The sequence below is a fragment of the Sorex araneus genome, chromosome 5, assembly GCF_027595985.1.
Source record: "Sorex araneus isolate mSorAra2 chromosome 5, mSorAra2.pri, whole genome shotgun sequence".
In the NCBI taxonomy this organism is placed as follows: domain Eukaryota; kingdom Metazoa; phylum Chordata; class Mammalia; order Eulipotyphla; family Soricidae; genus Sorex; species Sorex araneus.
The window spans coordinates 62,793,556-62,816,576 of record NC_073306.1 but is presented as its reverse complement, the minus strand read 5'-3'; the positions used below and the strand labels follow the sequence as shown (position 1 = coordinate 62,816,576).

At 35.6% G+C, this 23,021-nt stretch overlaps 1 protein-coding gene across 1 annotated transcript in view; it reads left to right on the top strand.

Annotated features, from left to right (window-relative positions):
- Window positions 1-23,021, top strand: part of LRRIQ3 (leucine rich repeats and IQ motif containing 3) — an 88,840-nt gene that overhangs the window by 2,307 nt on the left and 63,512 nt on the right. Inside the window, exons 2-4 of the mRNA XM_004603647.2 lie at window positions 1,673-1,996; window positions 8,255-8,388; window positions 18,544-18,682. Of these exons, the coding sequence (XP_004603704.2) occupies window positions 1,673-1,996; window positions 8,255-8,388; window positions 18,544-18,682 (597 nt within the window). The remainder of the gene's footprint in view (window positions 1-1,672; window positions 1,997-8,254; window positions 8,389-18,543; window positions 18,683-23,021) is intronic.

Sequence of the window (23,021 nt, the reverse complement as noted above, 5' to 3'; positions counted from 1 at the left end):
CTGGGGTTATATTTTTCTCAAGATTGTTTTTGGATATTTGGATTTTGTTTTACTTTGTTTTGCATTTTCATAAAAATGTAAGGATTAATGTTACATTTCTGTGAAAAGCACCTCATTGGGATATTGGTAGGGCTTTCTGTCTTCGATTAATTTAGTAATATGTACATTTTAACACCATTTTTTTGAAATCCACAAGAATGGAATATCTCTCTATTCTTTTTTTTTAAATTGAGCAACCATGAGATACAGTTACTAAGCTTTCATGTTTGAGATTCAGCTATACAAAGATCACAATGATCAATCACCCATCCCTCCACCAGTACAAACTTTCCACCACAATGTCCCTGTTATCCCCCCCCCCCCACACTTCCATCCTAGTCCTTACCCTGCCTCTATGGCAGACAATTGCTCAGATACTCTCTCTCTACTTTGGGGCATTATATTTTGCTCGAATTTTCCCACTACCATTCAAGCCTGCCTTCCAGGGGCAGACACTAGATCATTTATTTTCCATTGCTCACATTGCATGTCATGAAAGGTGACGCGTGGCTGCACAAGCGGCCATGCGCTTCTGAGATTCTAAATTATAAATGGTTCAGTTCCAGAGATATCTCTGTAGGGAGCTATTCCAATGCAGTTTGGAGAACTTGTCCTGATACCCACATAGCAGAACCTTGCTTGTTGAAGCTCATGGTCGCTGGGATTCCACCTGGAGAAGTTGGGGAGACTGCAGCAGCTTGGTCTGGGGGTCCCTGAGAAATTGGCTCAGTATGGGGCCCAGAGAAATCTCCAGTGCTGTGGTGCCCACCGGGACTCGTCGATGCTGTGTGCTCTCTATTTCTTTCTCTTCTTCAATTTCTTTCATCTGTGTCTTGTGGTTTTCATTGTACATATTTTTCATCTTGATTAATTTTGCCATTAGGTCTTTTTTTCCTTTAGTTATAATTTAAAATAGAATAATTTATAAATTTTTTTCTACTAGTAAATTATAGTGTATTTAAATGTAAAAAGTTCTTTTTTCAGTTTGGGGGCTATACCTGACATTGGTTGGAGGCCATTCATGGCTCAGTTTTTGGGCCCAGTACTCAGTGAACATTTAACTATCCCTAGTTTCTATAACAGTTCTTATGTATTTACTTTGTTTCCTATAATTTGATAAATTTATACTTATATATCCCTTCTTAGTTGGTATATATTACATTGAGGTATGACACATATTATATTGAGGTATGGTTTCTCCATATTCAGTTTGTTAAAAGTTTATATCTTGATTATATATTGAACTTTTTCAAATTCCTTTTCTTTTGAGATGATATTAGCTTTATCTTCATTTTGTAAATATGGTGTATCACATTGAATAGACTCCTTAAATCTTTAAGAAAAATAATTTAGAAAGTTTAAGGAGACTGTTCTAAAGGGAACCTTGTTGAATAAAATTATACAATAATTTGCTGAATAAACTATAACTAATTCCAGTTTCTTAGTGTACTTTTTTTTTACTCATTATCATTATCATTGAACATTCTGGTTTTGTGGCTAGTGAGAAATTTGTCATCTGAGGAAATACTGAATTTCAGCAGATTAAATATATATGTTTTTCTATTCATGTAATTGGTATAAAATTAATATTTGAATTTGACTAGAGTTGTCACCATTACTATTAATATTTCAGATAAAGAACCTACCAAATGCAGAATTTTGGAGTGGATTCAAGTGTCTAAAACTCCTTTTTCTTCATAACAATGGGATTTCAAAATTAAAGAACGTATGTGCATTATCTGCCTGTCCAAGCCTTATTGCCCTCACTTTGTTTGACTGTCCGGTGAGCCTTAAAAAAGGATATAGACATGTTGTTGTTAATAGCATCTGGCCCCTCAAAGCTCTGGATTATTACATCGTTTCTGATGAAGAAATAGTTCAGAATTGGCGACTTCCTGAAAGATTTAAAACATATAGTAACCGACTATTCTTTAATTTCTGCCGTGCTTTGAAAAAGGTAAATGCTTTTGTTACAATTTCATCTTAAGTAAGTTTGTAGCACTGTAGCACTGCCTTTCCTTTGTTCAACAATTTGCTCCAGTGGGCACCAGTAATGTCTCCATTATGAGACTTGTTGTTACTGTTTCTGGCATATCGAATATGCCACACGTAGCTTTCCAGGCTCTGCAGTGCGGGTGGGATACGCTCAGTAGCTTGCTGGACTCTCTGAGAGGGCAGAGGAATCGAACCCAGGTCGGCCATGTGCAAGGCTTTCCCCACTGTGCTATCACTCCAGTCCTGGTAAATAAGTAAGTTTGTACAACTAAAAATTTAGATTCTGCATTCCATATTGCAACATGTTATTTTGGCTTGTATTAGATACGGTAGTATCAAGTCACAGATATTTATTCATTTTATCCATGAATCACGAATCACGAAATCCCGTTAATCGTCGAGTTGCTCCAGTGGTCTCAGTAACCTCTGCATTCGTCCTATCCCTGAGATTTTAGAAGCCTCTCTCTTCTAGGCCATCCCAATGATGCCACATTGGAGGCTCTTTCAGGGTCCGGGGAATGAGATTCAGCTGGTTACTGGCTTTTGCATATGGATACACCATGGGAAGCTTGCAAAGCTGTCCCATGTGGGCAGGAAACTCTCAGTAGCTTGCTAGTTTCTCCCAGAGGGAGAAGTAGGCTACAAGATATCTTCTGAGTCTCTGGATGTTGGCCATTGATGGGATTACACACACCTGGGTTCCTCTGCTGGTACCTTCATATGTGAGGCTTGTCCAAACGTGTGGAGAGGGGCTTTGAGCATGGCTATGGCTAGGTTCCAGTGATGTTTGGCCACCAGGAGCTCTGCTCAAGGCGGGGGTGGGGGGAAAGCTGGAACTCATCCCCTCCGAGGGGACTTGGGGAAGACAACCAGGCGTGCAGACAAGAGACTTCTGGCTCTGCACTCAGGAATTACTCCTGACTGTACTCAGGGGACCATATGGGCTACTGGGAATCAAACTTGGGTTGGCCACGTGCAAGGCAAATACCCTACCCGCTGTGCTATCACTCCAGCCCTTCATTTTATTTTTAAAAGTATTTTTAATGTTCTTACTTTGTGATCACACCTAATGGTGCTCAGTTTTATGTTGTGGAAAGAATGAATGAAACCAATGAGACTATCAGATCCTAGGTAATAGGAAGACAAACATGAATAGTCTTTTAGATTAAGGGAGAAAGATTATCATAAATAGTCATGTAGATTAAGGAAGAATTACTTAATAAATGAAGTGATTAATAAATCTCTTAATAGTTATGAAAGATTATTTCTGACACATAAGAATTTTGAAATGTTGTGACAGAATGACAACAGGTAAGACACTTGTCTTGCACTCAGTAGACCTGATTTTGGTCTCCAGCAGTCCATATGGTCTCCTGAGACCCGCCTGGAGTGATCACTGAGCACAGACCCAGGAGTAAGTCCTCAGCACCATGAGGGTTGGCCCAATAATAAAAAAAAAAGACAAATAGACTAAAATAATTTTGAAATGCTCTTTGTTAGTGAAGAGATTATTGTATTTTAGAGTTTTGTTAGCTTTCAAGAGTAAAAATATAATTGTGTTTACTTGTATCACTTGTCATCTTCTTGATCTTTGCTTTGCTCGAGTGGATGCCAGTAATGTCTCCATTCGTCCCTGTCGCATGCTAGTGTAGCCCAATGGTATCTGTTTGCTCCTGGAACAGGAAGAGCCTCAAACCGTTCATTCAGGGTTTTGACGAAGAAGTCTGACCATCTCATAGGTTGGCGGCCACTCGGTCTTTTGATGTCCCATGGAATCCACTCGGTAACAGCTCTCGTCCAGAGGTCATCTCTGAATCACATTACGTGTCTGGCCCATCTGATTTTTGATGCCTTGGCAAATGAGACAGCATCCCTGATTCTTAGTCATCGATGATAGTCGGAAATCTGGATTCCTTCTCTCACATGAGTGAAATGTGATACTCCAAGCATAGCTCTTTAGATTCCTCTTTGGGATACCTAAATAGCATTCTCGTCCTGTTTTCCTAGGGCCCAGGTCTCTGAGGCATATGTTAGTACAGGAAGAACGGTGGAGTCAAAAAGATTTGCCCAGAGCCAGAGGTTATTTCTCCTCTTAACCACTTCTTTGATGCTCTTGAAGGTGTTCCATGCTGCTCTCTTCTTCCTGTGCAGTGCCAAGTCATTCCACATGTTGAGTTCTCGAATGCTGCTGCATTTGGAGATGTTCGTTCCATTGAGAACATTGTTCTGGTGAAATTCAGCTGCAGTCCGACCACTCCAGACTCGGGGTAGAAGTCAGCCAGCATTTTTGCTGCTTGACTAATATTTGGTGTTATGAGAACCATGTCATCAGCGAAGCGGAAGTGGTGTAGTTGCCAACTGTCTATCTTCATTCCCATTCCTTCCCATTCCAGTCATTGCATGACGTTCTCGAGGGCGGCACTGAAGAGTTTCAGTGAAATGGTATCACCCTGCCGAAACCCCTCTCTTTACGTCATTGATCACTTCTTTGTAGAATGGTGAGATCCTGGTGGTGAATCTATGATACAGCTCGCAGAGGATCTTGATGTACTGACTCTGAACTCCATGTTTGGCTAGGGCTTTAATGACTGCTTCAGTCTCAACAGAATCAAAGGCCTTCTTTAAATCAATGAACATTAGACAGAGAGCATTTTGAATACTTGCGAAACTTCAATGAGCTTGGTCACTGTGTGTATATGGTTGATCGTCCTGAATCCTTTTCGGAACCTGGCTTGCTCGCATGGTTGTCCTTCGTCTATTTTTCTGCCTATTCTATTCAGGATGACTCGAGTGAACAACTTGTAGAATTAATTGTGTTAATTCAATATATAAATGCAAGGTATAGAACCTATACTGATGAAAGTTTTAATGAAGGAAGTAAAATACTTAACTATAGGAAATAGGGTAATAATATTTTAAAATACTGCACTAACTTCAAAATAAGCTAAGGGAAATAAATAAAATAAACAAAATAAAACAATATAAACAAAGTAAACTGAGGGAAATAAATTTTAATGACATGAGTGAAATGTCAAATAGAATAACTGAAGGAACATTTGGAGAAAACATGACTGGATGACATCATAAATAAACTTTAAAGAAATGTAAGTACACCAAGTGTTGGCAGAATTTTATTGAATCATAGAGATCTTAAAAATCTACTTCAGGAACTGGATAATACAGTGGGTAGGGCATTTGCCTTGCACGTGGTCAACCTCAGTTCCATCCCCAGCATCCTTTATGGTCCTCTGAGCACCACCAGGAATGATTCCTGAGTGGAGAGTTAAGAATAACCCCTAAGCGTTGCTGGGTATGACCCAAAAAAGAAAATAAACTTCAATGACTGTTTAAAAATTTATTGATGCATTTTAATTCATCATATATACTATTTAAACAATATTCCTTTTATTAGTGCTTTCACTGAAAGATTTATTTATATTTAGAAACAAAGACTGGAGCATTAGCACAGTGGGTAGGGTATTTGCCTTGCACACAGCTGACCTGGGTTCGATTCCTCCATCCCTCTTGGAGAGCCTGCAAGCTACTGAGAGTATCCTGCCCTCTTGGAGAGCCTCGCAAGCTACCCATGGTGTATTCGATATGCCAAAAATAGTAACAAGTCTCACAATGGAGACATTACTGGTGCCCACAGGAGCAAACTGGTGAAAACAGGATGACAGTGCTACATTTACAAACAAATCAATGTTTGAGAAGGAATAAATGAAAATCTAGGGGGAAAGAAATTATTCAGTAATGTTTGAAATATATTTTAAAATACATCTTTGTACATATCATTTAGCATAAGAATGTTACAAACACTTAAAAATAATGAACTTTACTATAAGTTACACTTTTAAATTTAAATTATTATATGAATGTATCAATTAAAGAAGTGTATGTTCATGTCAAAAGAATCATTCATGATTAAAATCTATTCCCTAAACAGAATACAACTATGACGAATGATACTATTTTCATTAACTGTCTTATATAGTTTATAGAACTTTGTTTTGGGGGGGTCAAAATAGAATTTTCCTTTACAGACAATGAGCGTCTTTATATGCAGGCAGGTCCTTAGATAGGAAAGAGATTGGATGGTAGAAACAAAAACCAGCAACTAAATCTATTCAATTTATATTAGAAAAACATTAGCTCCTTCAGATTTTATATCTGAAACACTTTGATCATCAGGACCAGGTAATTTGGCTACCACTAGACAGGAGAAAATCTGATATGTGTGGGTTTTTTGCTTTTTTTTTTTTGGTGTGGGGAGATCACAGCTGGTGATGCTCAGGGGTTACTCCTCGTTTAGCACTCAGGAATTACTCCTGGCAATGCTTGGGGTCCAATATGGGATGTGGGATATCGAACCTGTGTCAACCTGGTTCAAGGCAAACGCTCTGCCCGCTGTCCTATCACTCTGGCCTCTATTGTGTGTTTTTAATTGGCCAAATCTTATATAAACTAACATAGATGAATATAGTAACTTTTCTGAAATTAAAATTGTAAATCACTGAGAGCTTGATAAATTGTTTTTCAAAAACTAAATTTTTTAAAAGTATCTAAATTTAAGGAATATTTATATGATGCAGTGCTAATACAGTTTGGAGTTTATGTGAAATAGGTAAATGTTACAAGTGTAAAATTTAGGAAATGTGAAGCAAATTAAAAATATTAAGAGAGAAATCTTAATAGGGCCATAAAAGTGCAAAGTGTTGTTTTATCCTAAAAAATGGAGTATTGTATTCATATTTGAAAATATTATAGGTACTGCTTTTGTTTTCTTTTTGGTCACACCCAGAGATGCTCAGGGGTTACTCCTGCCTCTGCTCAGGGGACCATATGAGATGGTAGGAATTGAACCCTGGTCGGCAGCGTGCAAGGCAAACGCCCTACCTGCTGTGCTATCACTCCAACCCCTAGATACTGCTTTTAAGTCCCTTCATTAATAACTAAAACACTCTAATAGAAATCTCTGTATAGAAATCTCTGTATATGTAGAAAAACCTGATTAGATGTAGAACATTCAGTATATATGAGACATTAATTCATTAATTGAAAATATATATAATCCCTTAGCAAGTTATGAGTAAATAGACCTTTCTTAATCTAATAGAGAGTAATAATAAGCGCCATGAGTTCCATATTCAGTGCCAAATGCTGGAAAAGTATGTCCTATCTTTTAAAAAATTCCTTTAAAACTTGCGAAACTAGTTTCAAGGCTACACATTTCTTATGCTGTTACCTAGCTATGAAACTCTATGCTTCTACAAGATACATTTATATCTTAAATAATCTGTAGCACTGTCATACCTTTGTTCATCAGTTTGCTCGAGCGGGCACCAGTAATGTCTCCATGGTGAGACTTGTGACTGTGTTTGGCATATCGAATATGCCATGGGTAGCTTGCCAGGCTCTGCTGTGCAGGCAGAATACTCTTTGTAGCTTGCCGGGCTCTCTAAGAGGGAATGGAAGAATTGAACCCAGGTTGGCTTCGTGCAAGACAAATGCACTACCCACTGTGCTATTTCTCCAGCCCTTCTTAAATAATATATACCACAAATATAAACTATTACACATTATGTACTAACAAACACAGAAGAACTCTAAAGCAGATCAGACACTTTTAGCAAATTATTCATAACAAGGAATACAAAATACATTATTTAGGGCCTGCTATTGAGGCAGGTGTGGGTGGTGGTTGGGATAATTAGAGATAATCATGGTGGGAAGGTGTAATGGTGGTGGGATTGGTGTTGGAATATTGTATTTGAAAAACGTATTTGAATAAGTTGAACAATAATTTGAACAATTATTGTAAGAAGCTTTATAAAAATAAAGTAAAAAAATTTAAAATAAAGCAGATCACAGGGATATTGATTAAGTCATAAACCTCCAAAGTGGTAAATTTTGTTTCCATTTGGCTGGCTTAATTTTTCCTTTTGTATGTTTTAAATTTTTCTCTGAAGTAGAAGAAACTAGTAACTTAGAATGATCAAAGGGTACAAAGTAAGTACTAATATCACTAACAAGAGCAAAATATCTCTCTGCATGATATGTAGAAAGCTTTACCTAATTAGAAAAGTTTTAGGCAATATTTTATTGTAAATGTAGAAAAATATGTGATACTATATCTACCATGCTAGCAAAGACAAGCTTAACATGTCTTTTGAAGATAACATCATAAAATATAAATATTGATTATATTTTCTCGATACAGGGATCAACCTATAAAAGTGAAATGGATAATATTCAACATATTATTTCAAATATTAATAGAATTCTGGCTCATAATTCACCAATTTTGATTCTTCAAAGATATGTGCGTGGTTACTTGGTTAGAAAAGCTTTGAGGTATGTTGGGTTTTATTTATTATATATTGTTAAATTATGTTAAAAAGCTTACATGCAGAGTTATCCAATAATACTCACTATTATATTCCATCTCAGGATTTTTATATATTATTTGAGCTAGTTTTAAGAATATGTAAAAAAATTATAGTAAAATACTATTTTGAATAGTCAAATTCAATGCTTTTCTATTTTCTGTGCCTCTAATATTTTATGTTGATCATGTGAATAATCTATAAAAGTTTTGATAATTATTGAGTAAGTCTGACTTTTAATCAGTCAAAATCATATTCTAATTTTTTCTCATAAGATGTAAAAATATAATCCATGTACATATATAATGGAATACCATAGAAATATAAACCACAAAACATAAACTAGGATTTCACATTTTATTTGGCTATGAAGAGAAGTTTTCTGAAGTATCTGCTACCATATCACACTACATTATCCTTTGCTTAATTGCTTCATTTCTTGAGCATTAGGACATCGGGTAGTGTGCTTGCCTTGCACAGGCTGACTGGTCTTGGATCCCTGGAACCCCATGTAGTCCCCCAGTCACAGCCAGGAGGATTCCTGACCAGAACTAAGGAGTAAGCCTGTGTACTGCCAGGTGTGGCCCCCAAATCATTCAAACAAACAAATAATACAATGCTGTTTCTTTAGGCATGTTACTTAAATAATTTTTAATATCTTTATGTAGAATGACAAGAGAGTAGGGGTGAATGACCATGTTTATTTCTCTGTTTGCTTTTGGGAATTGGAATAAGTAGTGGAAAGCACATAGCACATGTAAAATTTGTTGTTATATTCTTGCTAACTGCTCTGGTTTAAACATAATTTATTATTATTATCATTTATTGTTATTGGTTTGGGGGCCACACCTGGGAATGCTCAGAGTTTACTTCTGGCTCTGCACTCAGGAATCACTACTGACTGTGATTCCATATGGGACCATACAGATGCCAGGGATTGAACCCGGGTTGGTCATATGCAAAGCAGGAATCTTATCCTTGTGCTCTCTCTCCAGTCCCCAATATTTATTACTATTAGTAGTAGTATTTTATTTTATTTTATTTTATGTTTTTAATGTATCACTGTGAGGTAGTTATAGACTTAAAAACTTTCATGCTTACATTTTAATCATACAATGATCGAGTACCCATCCCTCCACCAGTGCCCATTCTCCACCACCAATGATCCCAGTATCCCTCCCACCACTCCTACTCATCCCCCCTTTGCCTCTGTGGCAAGTGCATTCCCTTCCTCCTGCTCCTCCTCCTGCTCCTCCTCTTGCTCCTCTTCCTGCTCCTCCTTCTCCTCCTCTTTCTTCTTCTTCTTCTTCTTCTTCTTCTTCTTCTTCTTCTTCTTCTTCTTCTTCTTCTTCTTCTTCTTCTTCTTCTTCTTCTTCTTCTTCTTCTTCTTCTTCTTCTTCTTCTTCTTCTTCTTCTTCTTCTTCTTCTTCTTCTTCTTCTTCTTCTTCTTCTTCTTCTTCTTCTTCTTCTTCTTCTCCTTCTCCTTCTCCTTCTCCTTCTCCTTCTCCTTCTCCTTCTCCTTCTTCTCCTTCTCCTTCTCCTTCTCCTTCTTCTCCTTCTCCTTCTCCTTCTTCTTCTTCTTCTTCTTCTTCTTCTTCTTCTTCTTCTTCTTCTTCTTCTTCTTCTTCTTCTTCTTCTTCTTCTTCTTCTTCTTCTTCTTCCTCCTCCTCCTCTTCCTCCTACTCCTCCTTCTCCTCTTCCTCCTGGAAAAACTAAGTCTTTCTTTGATTTCCATTCTCATCTAATTACATGTAACACATATGCAGAGTAATCTTTCACAATATAAACCTAATTTTATTTACCAACTTAAAATTTTCCAATTTTTCTGTTTGTTTAGGGTAAAAAACCTGGCTTATATATGTGTATATCTGATACACTTCAGTTATCATAAGCATTTACCAGATCTTTTCCATTGTTTTGCTTAATAATTTATCTGTATGTCCATATGTACTGTTACTCTATCATATAACAAAGTTGCTTGATTTGTGTAAAGAAAGAATTGCTAAATATTCATCAATTAATTTATTGATGAAGTGAAGAGACTGTTGGTAAAATCAAAAAAGTGCTTCCAGTTTCATCTATATGAAATAAATTTTAGGAAAACTGTAAAATGTAAGCAAGGCTGCTTTCAGAGGTGCCTGTGGATCACCACACCCTAGTGATCCTCTTATGTTTCGATTTCAAGCCATGAGAAATATCTCTTCATATTTAAATATTTTATACCTTATTTGAAATTTGTCATTTAAACTTCTTGAAATACAATATATAACCTTGAAATATAATGTACTGCCTATGTTTAGAATCTGTTATGATTGCCATTCTAAATTATTCTTAGAATGAAGTGTGATCAGAATAACAATTACATATACTTCAGGGCAGGCATTGAGGTAATAGAGAAGGATTTTGGTTAGACTATAACTTATATGGAAAAGTAAAAGAATAAAAATAGGAAGTATACATAAAAGGGTAATGTATATTAAGGTACTTTTCTTTGGGTTTCGGGTTTTGGATTTTGGGCCACACCAAAATTTTGAGAGCTACACTTTGAACTACTGCTTAATTTGTATTTATATTCTAATGTACGTGTACATGGTGTGTATACATATATGTATGTATTTATATACTCACACACCAATAGATTTATTTGCTCATAATATTTTCATAATTTTTGGCAAGAATATTGATCAAGGTACTTATGTTAAAAAATTCAGTTTTACCTTGGTTTTTCACAGTCAGAAATGATTAAAGTTGATTAAATAAATTGATCTAAGTTTATGCAATAAAATATATGTTTATAAGCATTATAATTTCCAGAGTTGTTAACTTTTTACACTCTTCTTAAATTAAAAACCTCCTGGGTAACATACTCTCATATTTTTATATGCTAAATTTATAAAATTTTTTCTTAATTATGTAAAAATAAATACACAAATCAGGAATTATTTATATTTCAGGAAATATGCAGTAATTCCTATATCTAACTACCCATTACAAATATTTTCACTGAGAAGATATGATAAATAGAAAATTATACAAGTAAAATCAATAGAACTATGTGCCATAAGAATTTATTTTGCTCTTTCTACATCTATTTCTCAGTATATGCTAAATGATGTAGATTGCCTCACCATATAGTCATATTAATACTTTCTATTAGGAGGAAAGTATATTATTAATAGAATTATTTTGACTATCTTAGTAGAACTCAGACAGTTCTCTTCTTAAACTGCAAAGTTTAAGAAGAGAACTCCCAGAACGACCACCAGCTGGGAGCTCTTTGGCACTACTGCAGCAATATGGGAAAATGCCATTGTTGACAACATCGACGAGGAATACGAGGAATACGAGGAATACATTCGACTGGTTCATCAGTTCCATGATTGTGTGAGGAATGCAGAGAGAGAGAAACGCACAAAAATTCGTCTGTCTTCAGAAACCCTCGAGCTCATTCATCAATGTGGTCTCGCACGATCCAGGCAATCACAAGCTAATGTCCGAACTTGCAAAGCTGTGCAGAGAAGTGATAAAGGAAAACCTCAAAGAGAGAAGAGCAGCAGTATTGGCCTATGTGGCAGAATCCGGGAAAAGTATTCTACTCAGATCTCTTTGATAGCCACGTCCACCTGCCCACTACCAAATTCCACAGGATGGATATGTCATTCCCAGCATTCTCCCTTCTGAAATCCAACAGGCCGTTTTGTCAGTAAAGATGCGTACAGCACCCGGTCCAGACAAGGTCAGACACAAACACCTGAAAATTCTGCTGCCAATACTCGTCAGTATACTAGCTTGGCTCTTCACACACTTGTTACCTGTCTGAATGCAAGGTTCTGTCCCAATGGAAAATCAGCAGGACCGTCCTGTTGTGCTAGAAGGGAGACACCCACATCATTGGCAACTATCGCCCAATCTGCCTGTTGTCCATCGTATACAAATAATTCACTCAAGTTATCCTGAATAGGATTGGCAGAACACTAGACGAAGGACAACCATGGGAACAAGCTGGGTTCCGAAAAGGATTCAGCACAATCGACCATATCCACACTGTGACCAAGCTCACTGAGGTTTCTCGAGAGTTCAAGATGCCACTCTATCTAACGTTCATTGATTTAAAGAAGGCCTTTGATTCTGTTGAGATTGAAGCGGTCATCGAAGTCCTAGTCAAACAGTATGTTCAAACTCAAATACATCAGGATCGTCTGCAAGCTGTATTACAGATTCACCATCAGGATCTCATAATTCTATAAGTGATCTAGTGCCACCCTCGAGAACGTCATTCAATGACTGGAATTGGAAGGAATGGGAGTGAAGACAGACAGTCGGCAACTACACCATCTCTGTTTCGCAGATGACATTGTTCTCATAACAACAAATATCAGCCCACCAGCACGAATGCTGGCAGACTTCAACTGTGAGTGTAGAAAGGTTGGACTACAGCTGAATCTCACCAAGACAATGTTCATGAGAAATGGGCTAGTTACTGATGTTCCCTTTGCCCTCAACAGAACAAGCATCTCCGAATATGTAATACATTTTAGAAGTGAAATATGTTACAAAACCCTGCTCAAAGTTTTATATTAGTGTAGTAGTTAACATTACTCTCCTAGGGTTTATAGTCAGCCTCTAGTAATTTCCTGAATTCACAATATACTTAATAGGAATCTATCATAAAAGAGCATTTTTGTTCTCTTTTATGTAAAATATTATTTTATAATAATTGCCTGTGCTATATTTAGTTTGAAGCCCAAGTGTAATTAGTTCTGAGATCTCTTTTGGGAATTAAATGATGAAAAGTCCTTTTTGCTTAGTAGTGCATTTGACTTCCACATGGCTGACCTGGGTTCGATTCTTCTGTCTCTCTCAGAGAGCCCGGAACTCTACTGAGAGTATCCTGCCCGCACGACAGAGCCTGGCAAGCTACCCATGGCATATTCAATATGTCAAAAACAGTAACAACATTCTCACAATGGAGACGTTACTGGTGCCCACTTGAGCAAATCTATAAACAAATGAACAATAGTGATAAAATATATAATTCTGAACAGCAAATTTTCTCAGCAATACCAGTGAATAATGAAGATTATATAAATCCCGACCTAAAATTAGAATGTTAGAGAGCATTAACAAAATTTTATGTCAAACTTTAACAAAGCATTAACAAAATTTAGTCAAATACTCAAAAAAATAGCATGGGTAATTTTCCAGTTATAGATAATTTAAAATAATATTTTGTTGCATATAGTGGGTGAGGTACAGTGGGTATCTTTATAGGTGACTTATAATTACCTAATATTTTTTTAACCTCTTGGCTTTAAAATTAATTTAACTTAGTTTAATATTATCTTGGAAAATGATGTGCCATTTCTACTATTTGCTAGTCAAAATTATCTTTGTTAAAATATTCCTAAGATGTCTAGAAATTTTATGATTGGCTAATGCATTTAATAATTCATTACCAATAAAACATCAAATATATTCTTATGTTTATCTCAAAGAGTGGGATAATGGCTACACTTAAGTTGTCAAGAGTAGACTGAATCATTTCCTCATTTTATTTTAAGTTTATACAGAATAATTGTAATTGTACTAATCCATTACAAAATGTTTTGATTCCATAAAAATTGAGTAAAAATAAAGTTCTTGCTAGTGTTTTTTGAAACTAGCTTTCCAATTTTAAAAAAAGTGATATTACAAATACAATATTTTATATGCCCAATTTTTTCCAAAATAACTGGGCTTTAACATAGAGTACACTTTTAAAAAAATAGTTGCCATTTTCTTTTCCTCATATTAGACTCTGTGATAGAATAATGGCATAGGGAACAGGAGGGACTTCATTCCAGAATATATGGGTCTGATCTACATACACTGGCAGGAAGAAACACGTCTGTCAAAAGTTCAGGATGTGCAGTAGTGATAAGAATCCTCAGCACATGTCCCAGTTGTTCAAGCGATCCTGCCAATTTTCTTAAGGATGACATGTCTGCAGTCTTTTATGGGGAACAACTGAATACCTTCCTAATTTTTTCAAGTAAACTTGTATGGCTGCACCAGGAACAACTATCATTTACAGATATATAATTTGAAAAATGTTGGTATTTTCTACTTATTTCAGAAGACATCTGCTGAAGTCATAAAGTCCTACTACAATGGATTATTTCATTGTGATGGTCTAGATTATAAATGTCACTGATTTTCAGTTGTGTTTATGGAAGGTTAGATAATACTTTCAGGAAGAGATAATATCAAATCTAAAGCTTTGAGGAATATGTGTATCTGATCAACTCATTTAAAAGTGTAACTAAGTATACTTGAAAAGTAATATTTTTTATAAAGTTAATGAGACTGCTTTAAGAAGGTACAATAACTCTATTTACTCTCTCCACAATTAAATGAAAACTACTATTGAGTTTACATGCTTCTTGTCTGTCTTTAGTAATGAGTAGTAGATTACTGAGCAAAATTTCACACAGCAACAAAATTGTCCAGCATTTTGTGAATGTAATTTTGTAATACATATTTTTGACTAGACATGGCTAAAGAATGAATCTCTAAGATTTTGCTCTTAGAGATCTCAAAAGAGAATATAAAAGAACTACAAACAACTATAAATGATGCAATGTGCATATACTAGAAAACTGAAGGAGAAAAAAGGAACAAAAGAGATACCTGACATAAAAGATTATTCACAAGTTAGTGTCAGACACTGAATTACAGATTTGAGAACTCAGAGATCAACAAGCAAGATACATACTTAAAATCACACCTAGAAATCTCATATTCAAATTACTAGAAAATCAAATGGAAGAAAAGTGCTATAGATAAAATCACATTCCAATAGAGATAAAGATGAATTACATTAGAATCTAAGAAACCATACACTCAAGAATAGAATGGAGGGAAATATTCAAAGCAGGGAAAAAATACACCAAATACTGTATTACAATTATCATTCAAAATGAGAACACTATGACCAGAAAATAAAAATGAGAGAATTTAATATTTCTTGAAACCCAATAGACTTGGGTTTCAAGACATATTAAAAATGTTTTAGAAAAAATGGTATTCTTAAGAAATGTTTATCTGCATACAAAAATAAAGGAAATGGGGTTAGAAATAAGTGATTGTAAATTTTTTAAATTTTACTTTTCTTTTAATTAGTCTAATAATAGTTTATTGAATATAATAATATCAAATATGTAATGGGTATTTGCATATATATACTTATGTATGCTTATGGAAGGAGAATTAGGATTTTTGCTATTATAAGGTAGTAAAATTACCTTATATGAAGTTGAGTAACTTAAAGTAATTTAATTAATTACCTTAAATTATTAAGGAATAAACTGTTATTTGAATTTATACTCTAGATAATTGTAAATATACATCCATAACTATAGGGAAATCATTAAATAAATTTTAGAGTATGTTTAACTGATTTCATAAGAAAAGAAATAAAACAAATATATGACATTAAATTAACATGAAAGAATGAGGAAAAACATAATGGAAGAAATGGAACCAAGAACAAGAACAGCAAATAGAAAGTTTGTAAGAAATGTGTACATCCTGGGGCTGGAGCAATAACACAGTGGGTAGGGCATTTGCCTCGCACGCGGCCGACCCAGGTTCGATTCCCAGCATCCCATATGGTCCCCTGAGCACTGCCAGGAGTAATTCCTGAGTGTAGAACCAGGAGTAACCAGTAACCCCTGTGCTGTGCATGGCTGGGTGTGACCCAAAAAGCAAAAAAAGAAAAAAGAAAAAAAAAGAAATGTGTACATCCTAATCCAAGATATTAGTAATCACTTTGATCACCAGTACTACAAGTGTACCTGTTTAAAAACCAGGGTGAAAAATAAGACCACCTGTATTATGTTTACAAATACATCCTACATACACAAAGACACAGATGAAAAGTAAATGAAGAGAGGGCTGGAAAGAGTAGAGTTCAAGGTGCTTGCCTTGACCACAGTCAAACTTGGGTCAATAAGTGGGATCACATATGGTTCACTCAGGCACTTTCAGGAATAGTGATGGTTATGAGACAAATGCCCTCCCCTGCAAAAAAAAAAAATAAAGTATATCAGAAAGCTCTACCATGTGATAATTAAAAGAAAACTGGTATAGATATATTATTGCATTGTAAACTTAGAGAAGAGTTCATAATAAGACTATTAGAGATAATGAGGAGTAATCATAGCAATAAAGACACCAGGTCTCCAAGAAGACATCACAACATTATAATGGATTTTTGCTATCCTAGTGATTTTTTTCAGGTGATTCAGACATTCTTATCTCCTGAAAAATGTTTCTGCCTGATTGTTATATATGCTGTTTATTTAGCATTTAATTTCTGTATCAACATCTCTGTTTATTAGGTGTGAATTTCCTGGCACTGGGATTTCTTTTTACACAGACATACTGGTTATTTTCACAAAAATACTTTCTCCTGAAAATTTCATTGTTTGTTTTTGGCAGTTGGGTAACCACTGGAGATTATTACCCAACCAGATTCATTTGTAAGATAAATCTGTTTATTTGACTATGATTTTGTTATGTTTGGAAGTGACAGAATAATTTCTTCTGCTTCAAGTGCTTTAATGGTAATTGCAACTCTTTGTTTTTGTGTGTTTCTTTTCTTTTGTGCTGAGATGCATCAATTATGAGGGTCAGTGATTGACAGTGTCTTTTAGTATGGTGAGGCAAGATTGAAAGACTTATCAGAGTATCTGTTATACCAAATTTAAATGGGAAACATGGAAAAGAACTATTTAATTTTGTACTATTTAAATCATTATAAGCTTTATTTTACACTATATTTTACTCTAATTTCTGTATCATCAATGAAAATATTTTACTGATAGAAAAATTTTATTGATAGAAGCAGATAGAAAGCACAAAAGAATCTAAAAAGTGGAAGCATTTCTTTCCTTGGGTAGTTTTGTATTACTTCTGCTACCTAATAATAATTGTAACAGCAAACATTGTATCTGGTTCCTAATTTTAATTCAATCATTCTGCTATTTATCATATAGAATGAATTTTATAGATTTTTGAGAAAATGTTCCCATCATATAGGGGCAGTTTACTTAGTCTCACAAAAAAAAAACCACACACACACATTTATCTGGTGACTGGATACAGGGATCAGGGAGATGGCTCAGTGTTCAGTTATAAATATCTGGTGTGACTGCATGAGTCACACCAGATATGTGAGCACTGAATAATCCAATCCTGTTGGCCAAGAATAGCAGCATGTGAACCATGAGTCTCCTCAACACTATCTCCTCAACAACTCCTCAACTCCCCTATAGAATTTTATCTAATACCATTTCTGCATCTACTTATAGGATCATATATTTTAATTGAGACTGAGAGTTATATTTCTTGATTGTAGAAATTATATTTCTTGATTATATTACGGAATTATTTTTTATATTTATAATAGCATTGTCTATCTTCAAAAGTAACACTTGTTTTTAGATTTCTTTTAAGCATCCTACTTCCAGTATAATGTTAAATTGATTAAGTGAAATAAAACAATTTAACATATTTTCTTATTTAGAGGGGAAATATTTAGTATTTTGCTATTAATTATGATATTAATTTGTTGATGGCATTTAGCAAGTAATATTGAATGGTTAATTTAATAAAAATAAAATTAATAATCAGTTATAATTTAGTATAGCTAATTGAAAATTAAAAATTGCATCACGTATTTTTAATAAATGTTTCCAATGACTGTGCTTATAGAAACTAATTTTCCTAGAAAGACATAAAAACTATTTTTGTTGAAGAGAAAAAATTAAAGAATTCATACTCATAATATATACTGCTATAAGCACTTTAGTGATGTTTCCCTTTTCCATTATATTATAAAATCCATAGTCTGATATAAGTATAAAATTATTTGTGATTTATGTTAGAGATATTTCAGCACTCATTCATCCTCTCAAGGATACTGATAAGCAAACATTATTTCCTAATTCTATTTAGTAATAATGTAAAAATCCATATATTGTTAAATTTACCATGTTTTAATGATATTAATGAACTGGTGTCATTTCATACTTTTGGGGGCAAAAAACTAAATGACAGTTCACTGCTTTTTAATATTTAGTCCTTTTCTGAGTAAAAGAAAACATAAATATAAGACTGGTTATAAAGCAAAATGGATTTGCATACACAAAGGATACGATAATCAACTCTCTGTTCCGTCTGAAACAAATATACAAGGAAAATATTTACGTTGGAAACATGTAAGTATGACTAACGTTTTAGAAATCTTTTCAAGATACTGTATTGAGAATTTATATAGAATTATTAAGAATTACTTCAATCTCTTCTAAATATCTTCCACATATTTTTTAACTATTTTTTTTTATTGAATCACTGTGAGATACAGTTACAAAGTTTTCATGTCATAGAAACTGTTTGGAAGTGTTTCTCTCTCTTCAGTTTCCTGAAAAAGCTTGAACTGAATTGAAGTAGATCCTCTTTAAGGGTTTGGAAGAATTCACTGGTGAACCCATCTGGGCCAGGGCTTTTGTTTTAGGGAAAACTTTTGATTAATATTTCATTTTCATTGATAGTGATAGTTCTTTTGAGGTATTTCAAATCTTCTTGGGTCAGCCTTGGGAGATTATTATAGAAGGCCAGGAATTATCCATTTTTTGAGGTTTTCTTGTTTCATAGCAGAAAGATTTTCAAAGTAATCTCTGGTGATTCTTTGAATTTCTGTGGTTTCTGTTGTGATGTCCCCTCTTTCATTCTGATTCTGTTTATAGGATTCTTTCACTCTCTTTCTTTGTAAGTCTTGCTAATGGTTTATTGATCTCGTTTATTTTCCTGGAAAAACAGCTCTTTGTTTCATTGACCTTTCAGATTATTTTTTGGGCATCCAGCTCATTAATTCCTGGGATTAGAGATTATAAAGGTATTTCGTGAGAGATAGTTCTGTGGGTGAAATGCTGAGGGTCCAATCTTCCCTTTGTGTGGGGACTGGACTTAAGGTTGGGGGTGGGTGAAGAGCCCACCACTGGTCCACACACCTAAATTTAAATGTTAGATCAACAGATTAGGGGTGGTGCCTGGCAAAGAAGGCAGTTCCAGGGTGAAATGCTGAAGATCCAGCATTCCCTTTGTGTGGGCCTTCCACCGTATTTTTAAGATTATATGGAAAGTTTTTCTTACATAAGGAAAATTCTATAAGTACTACAAATACAATTTTCATGGTGCATTAATGACAGACACCTCATAATTTTATAATTCATTGCATATATGGTTTGTTTCAATGTCCTAATTATTGATAGTAATATAAAAATTTTTGTCAGACAATAGAAATAGTTTATTAAAAATAGTCAATTCTCTATGTAGCAATATTTATTCAGTGTATTATGCTAATAATTCAGTTTTGAGGACACAGTGGAAATAGAAATTACATTTATTACATGCCTACTATATACCAGGCATTGTGCCAGTCATTTTGCGTGTGGAATGTAAGTTGTTTTCCACCACAATTTAAAGTGGAGCTTTTTGGTAGAATTTTGTTTTGTTTTATTTTTTTGGCTGGGACCCTAACCTGACTGTATTCAAGTCTTTCTCTTGGCCCTGTACTCAGGGATTACTCCTGGCAAAGCTAAGGTTACCATAAAGGGGTCCAGGATATCAAACCTGGGTAGTCACACACAAGACAAGCACTGTAGCCAGTGCATTGTCTTTCTGGCTCCAGGAAAATTAGTAATCCCATTTTTATGTTAAATTTACATAAATAATAATAAATAGGGTGACTAATGTGCAGAGGAGATAGTTAACTTCCACTAGTCACAGAAGTGACAGTCCATAAACTTAACTTCACATCTTTTGACTCCACAGTTTCTTCTTTCATATTTTTAAAGGGTTTTTTAAGACTCTGAGTACTCTATTTAGAGATTTTAAAGCTTTAAATATTGCATTCAATGCAGAATAAAACATAAATTCTTACACCAGCTTTAACCATTTTCAGCATACAGCAATCTTATTTTATCTATACCTCCCTCTCATTAATTAGAAATAACACTCCCTCTTTGCTTTGATCGGGTGTCATATCATTTTATTCATTCAGATATTTTGTCTTAACTGTTTCATCTAACACCATGCCAGATGTCATTCTGTATTTTATAATGAAGAAACATTGCATTTTAATAGGATACAAGTTTCATACAAACACAAGTGTATCATTGAAAATCATCCTGTGTGGGTGCTGGGGCCAAGAGGGTGAAAAGCAAACAGTTCCATGAGAGTGCCTGTGGCATCAACACAAAGAAGCAATGCAGCTGAATGGAGCACAGCATCCCCTAAGGGCCCTCACTAGAAACTTCACTGGAGGAAACAGCTATCACCTCAGGGAGACTTAACACAAGGAAGACAAAACTGGGAACCTTCAAAGTTAAGGAGTGCTGGGGACTGCTGGGCAGGGTGAAGAGAAGAAATTGAAAATTGAAAAAGAATACGCATGTCTTGCAAGGCAAGCTTGTGCATACAGAAAATGCCAAATATATTCAGGAAGGAGGGAGCTGATCTGTAAGGACCTACAGAATATTAGTATTTTTTTTTAATAACAGCAGTCACTAAGTCAAAAACGGAATCAAGTCTCAGTGGGTTGCCACTCCTGACACAAGCAGGGAACTGCATTTCCAGAGGTGAGCCTCTCCCAATAGTATTGCAGACTTAGTCTGCCCCAAATGACTTCACTCCTGAGCTGATTTGTCAATCCCCCACACCCACCCCCATTCCTCCACACAAAATAGATAACCTGCTGAGTTATTAGATTTCACAGGATTGATTTTTATGTTGGATCTCATCTCATAAATCACAGGATCTCAGGACTCTTAAAACCAACAAAGGGTGGTATGACCATTAAATGCCAGGCTAGGAGTAGTTGTTCCAGTGAAGAACACTGCCACCAGGATCCCAGCCTTCGCATCCGCATCATTCAGCATGGGTGACAGCCAGGGTCCGCCCCCAAAGGCTTACCATCCTGCCCTATCCTGACATACACATAGTTTCAACTCCATGCTGACAGGACCTGCTCTTCAAGTTGCAGTTACAAAAAAATCACACAGGCATTACCAGCTCAGAACCAAATGGAAGCTTTCCCAAAGTGGTCACTTCATCTCCAGCCTGAGCTGGAGGACGCCTGATACAAAGAGTCCCAAAAGGCTCAGTTTTGTTCCTGTGTCCAACAGGTGAGCAAAAGCCTAGGAACTGGCAGTACACACATTCTATGTGTGTAGTCCTCTCCAAACCATGGCTGGGAGCAGCCATTTTCTGAGAAAGCAAGTAGATACTGCTCTCCTAGAGGACTGGTAGATAGGAGTCATTCGGGAGGTGAGCCCCACTTATTAGGCTGTAGTTGAGAGCAGCCATCCTGAATTTGGTATTAGAAAATGAGCACATCCTCCCTGCAGCTTGCCAGACACTAAGCAGCACTGATTCACTGCAGCAATCAGGGAAAAGAATACTTGGATTTGTACTTCTACCCTTTTATTCCACAAAGCAATATGAAAAAGGGGAGAGATCAAGGAAATCGGCCACATTAACAGATGTGAGTAGAAGCCCAGAAAGTCTTCAGGTGTGTGAGAACGTTATTGCACGGAAAGAGGATGACGTTAGAGCATAATCCTCTCAATATTTTCTGAACTAAGATCACCACTGGAAAAGAGATTCAGTAATCTCAAAGAAAGATTAATGGGAAAACTTAAAGAACTCATTTAAATAGAAACAGGGGAACCAAAAAATACAGTAGCAGTATTAATCACAGTGGAAGAAGTCAAAAATCCAGTCAACTGACCTCAAAGATAAGCACAAGACATTATCAGTAAAGAAGAGTTAGTTGAAAGATATTTTAGGGCTGGAGAGATAGCACAGAGGGTAGGGCGTTTGCCTTGCACGCGGCCGACCCAGGTTCAAATCCCAGCATCCCATATGGTCCCCTGAGCACAGCCAGGGGTAATTCCTGAGTGCAAAGCCAGGAGTAACCCCTGTGCATCGCCAGGTGTGACCCAAAAAGCAAAAAAAAAAAAAAAAAAAAAAGATATTTTAAAGGACTGAATAGAATTTAAGATATTTAATGGACAATAGCAAAAGTAACAACCTGTGAATCATAGGAATTCTAGAAAGAGAAGAGGGAAGAATTGGTGAAAAGAAAAGCTGAGAACTTTTTCAGCCTATGGAGTGAGGCATGTGTGGGGATTCAGGAGGCATGACGATCACTGATGTTTGTAGTGGGGTATTAATAAATGGCAGTTTCTAACTTAAGGTATGTTGCGCTATCCCTATTTTGTTGAAGGATTTTATTGTCTTAGTGATGGATGTTGAATTTGTTTCTATCATAGAATTTTGAGGATAGGTAATTCCAAAGATGTGCTCAGGAGATCCAGGGCCACACTGGTAATTCTTGAACAGGTTTTGATTTAAGGGAGTGGTATAAAGATTCTCTAGGGGAAGAAAAGTAGCTGAATACATCTGTTTTACCTACCCAGCCCCACAAAGAATTCTGGGCTTCTATATATAAAAACAACAAGATGTTCAGGAGTGAAAAAATGTTTTCCTCTGGAC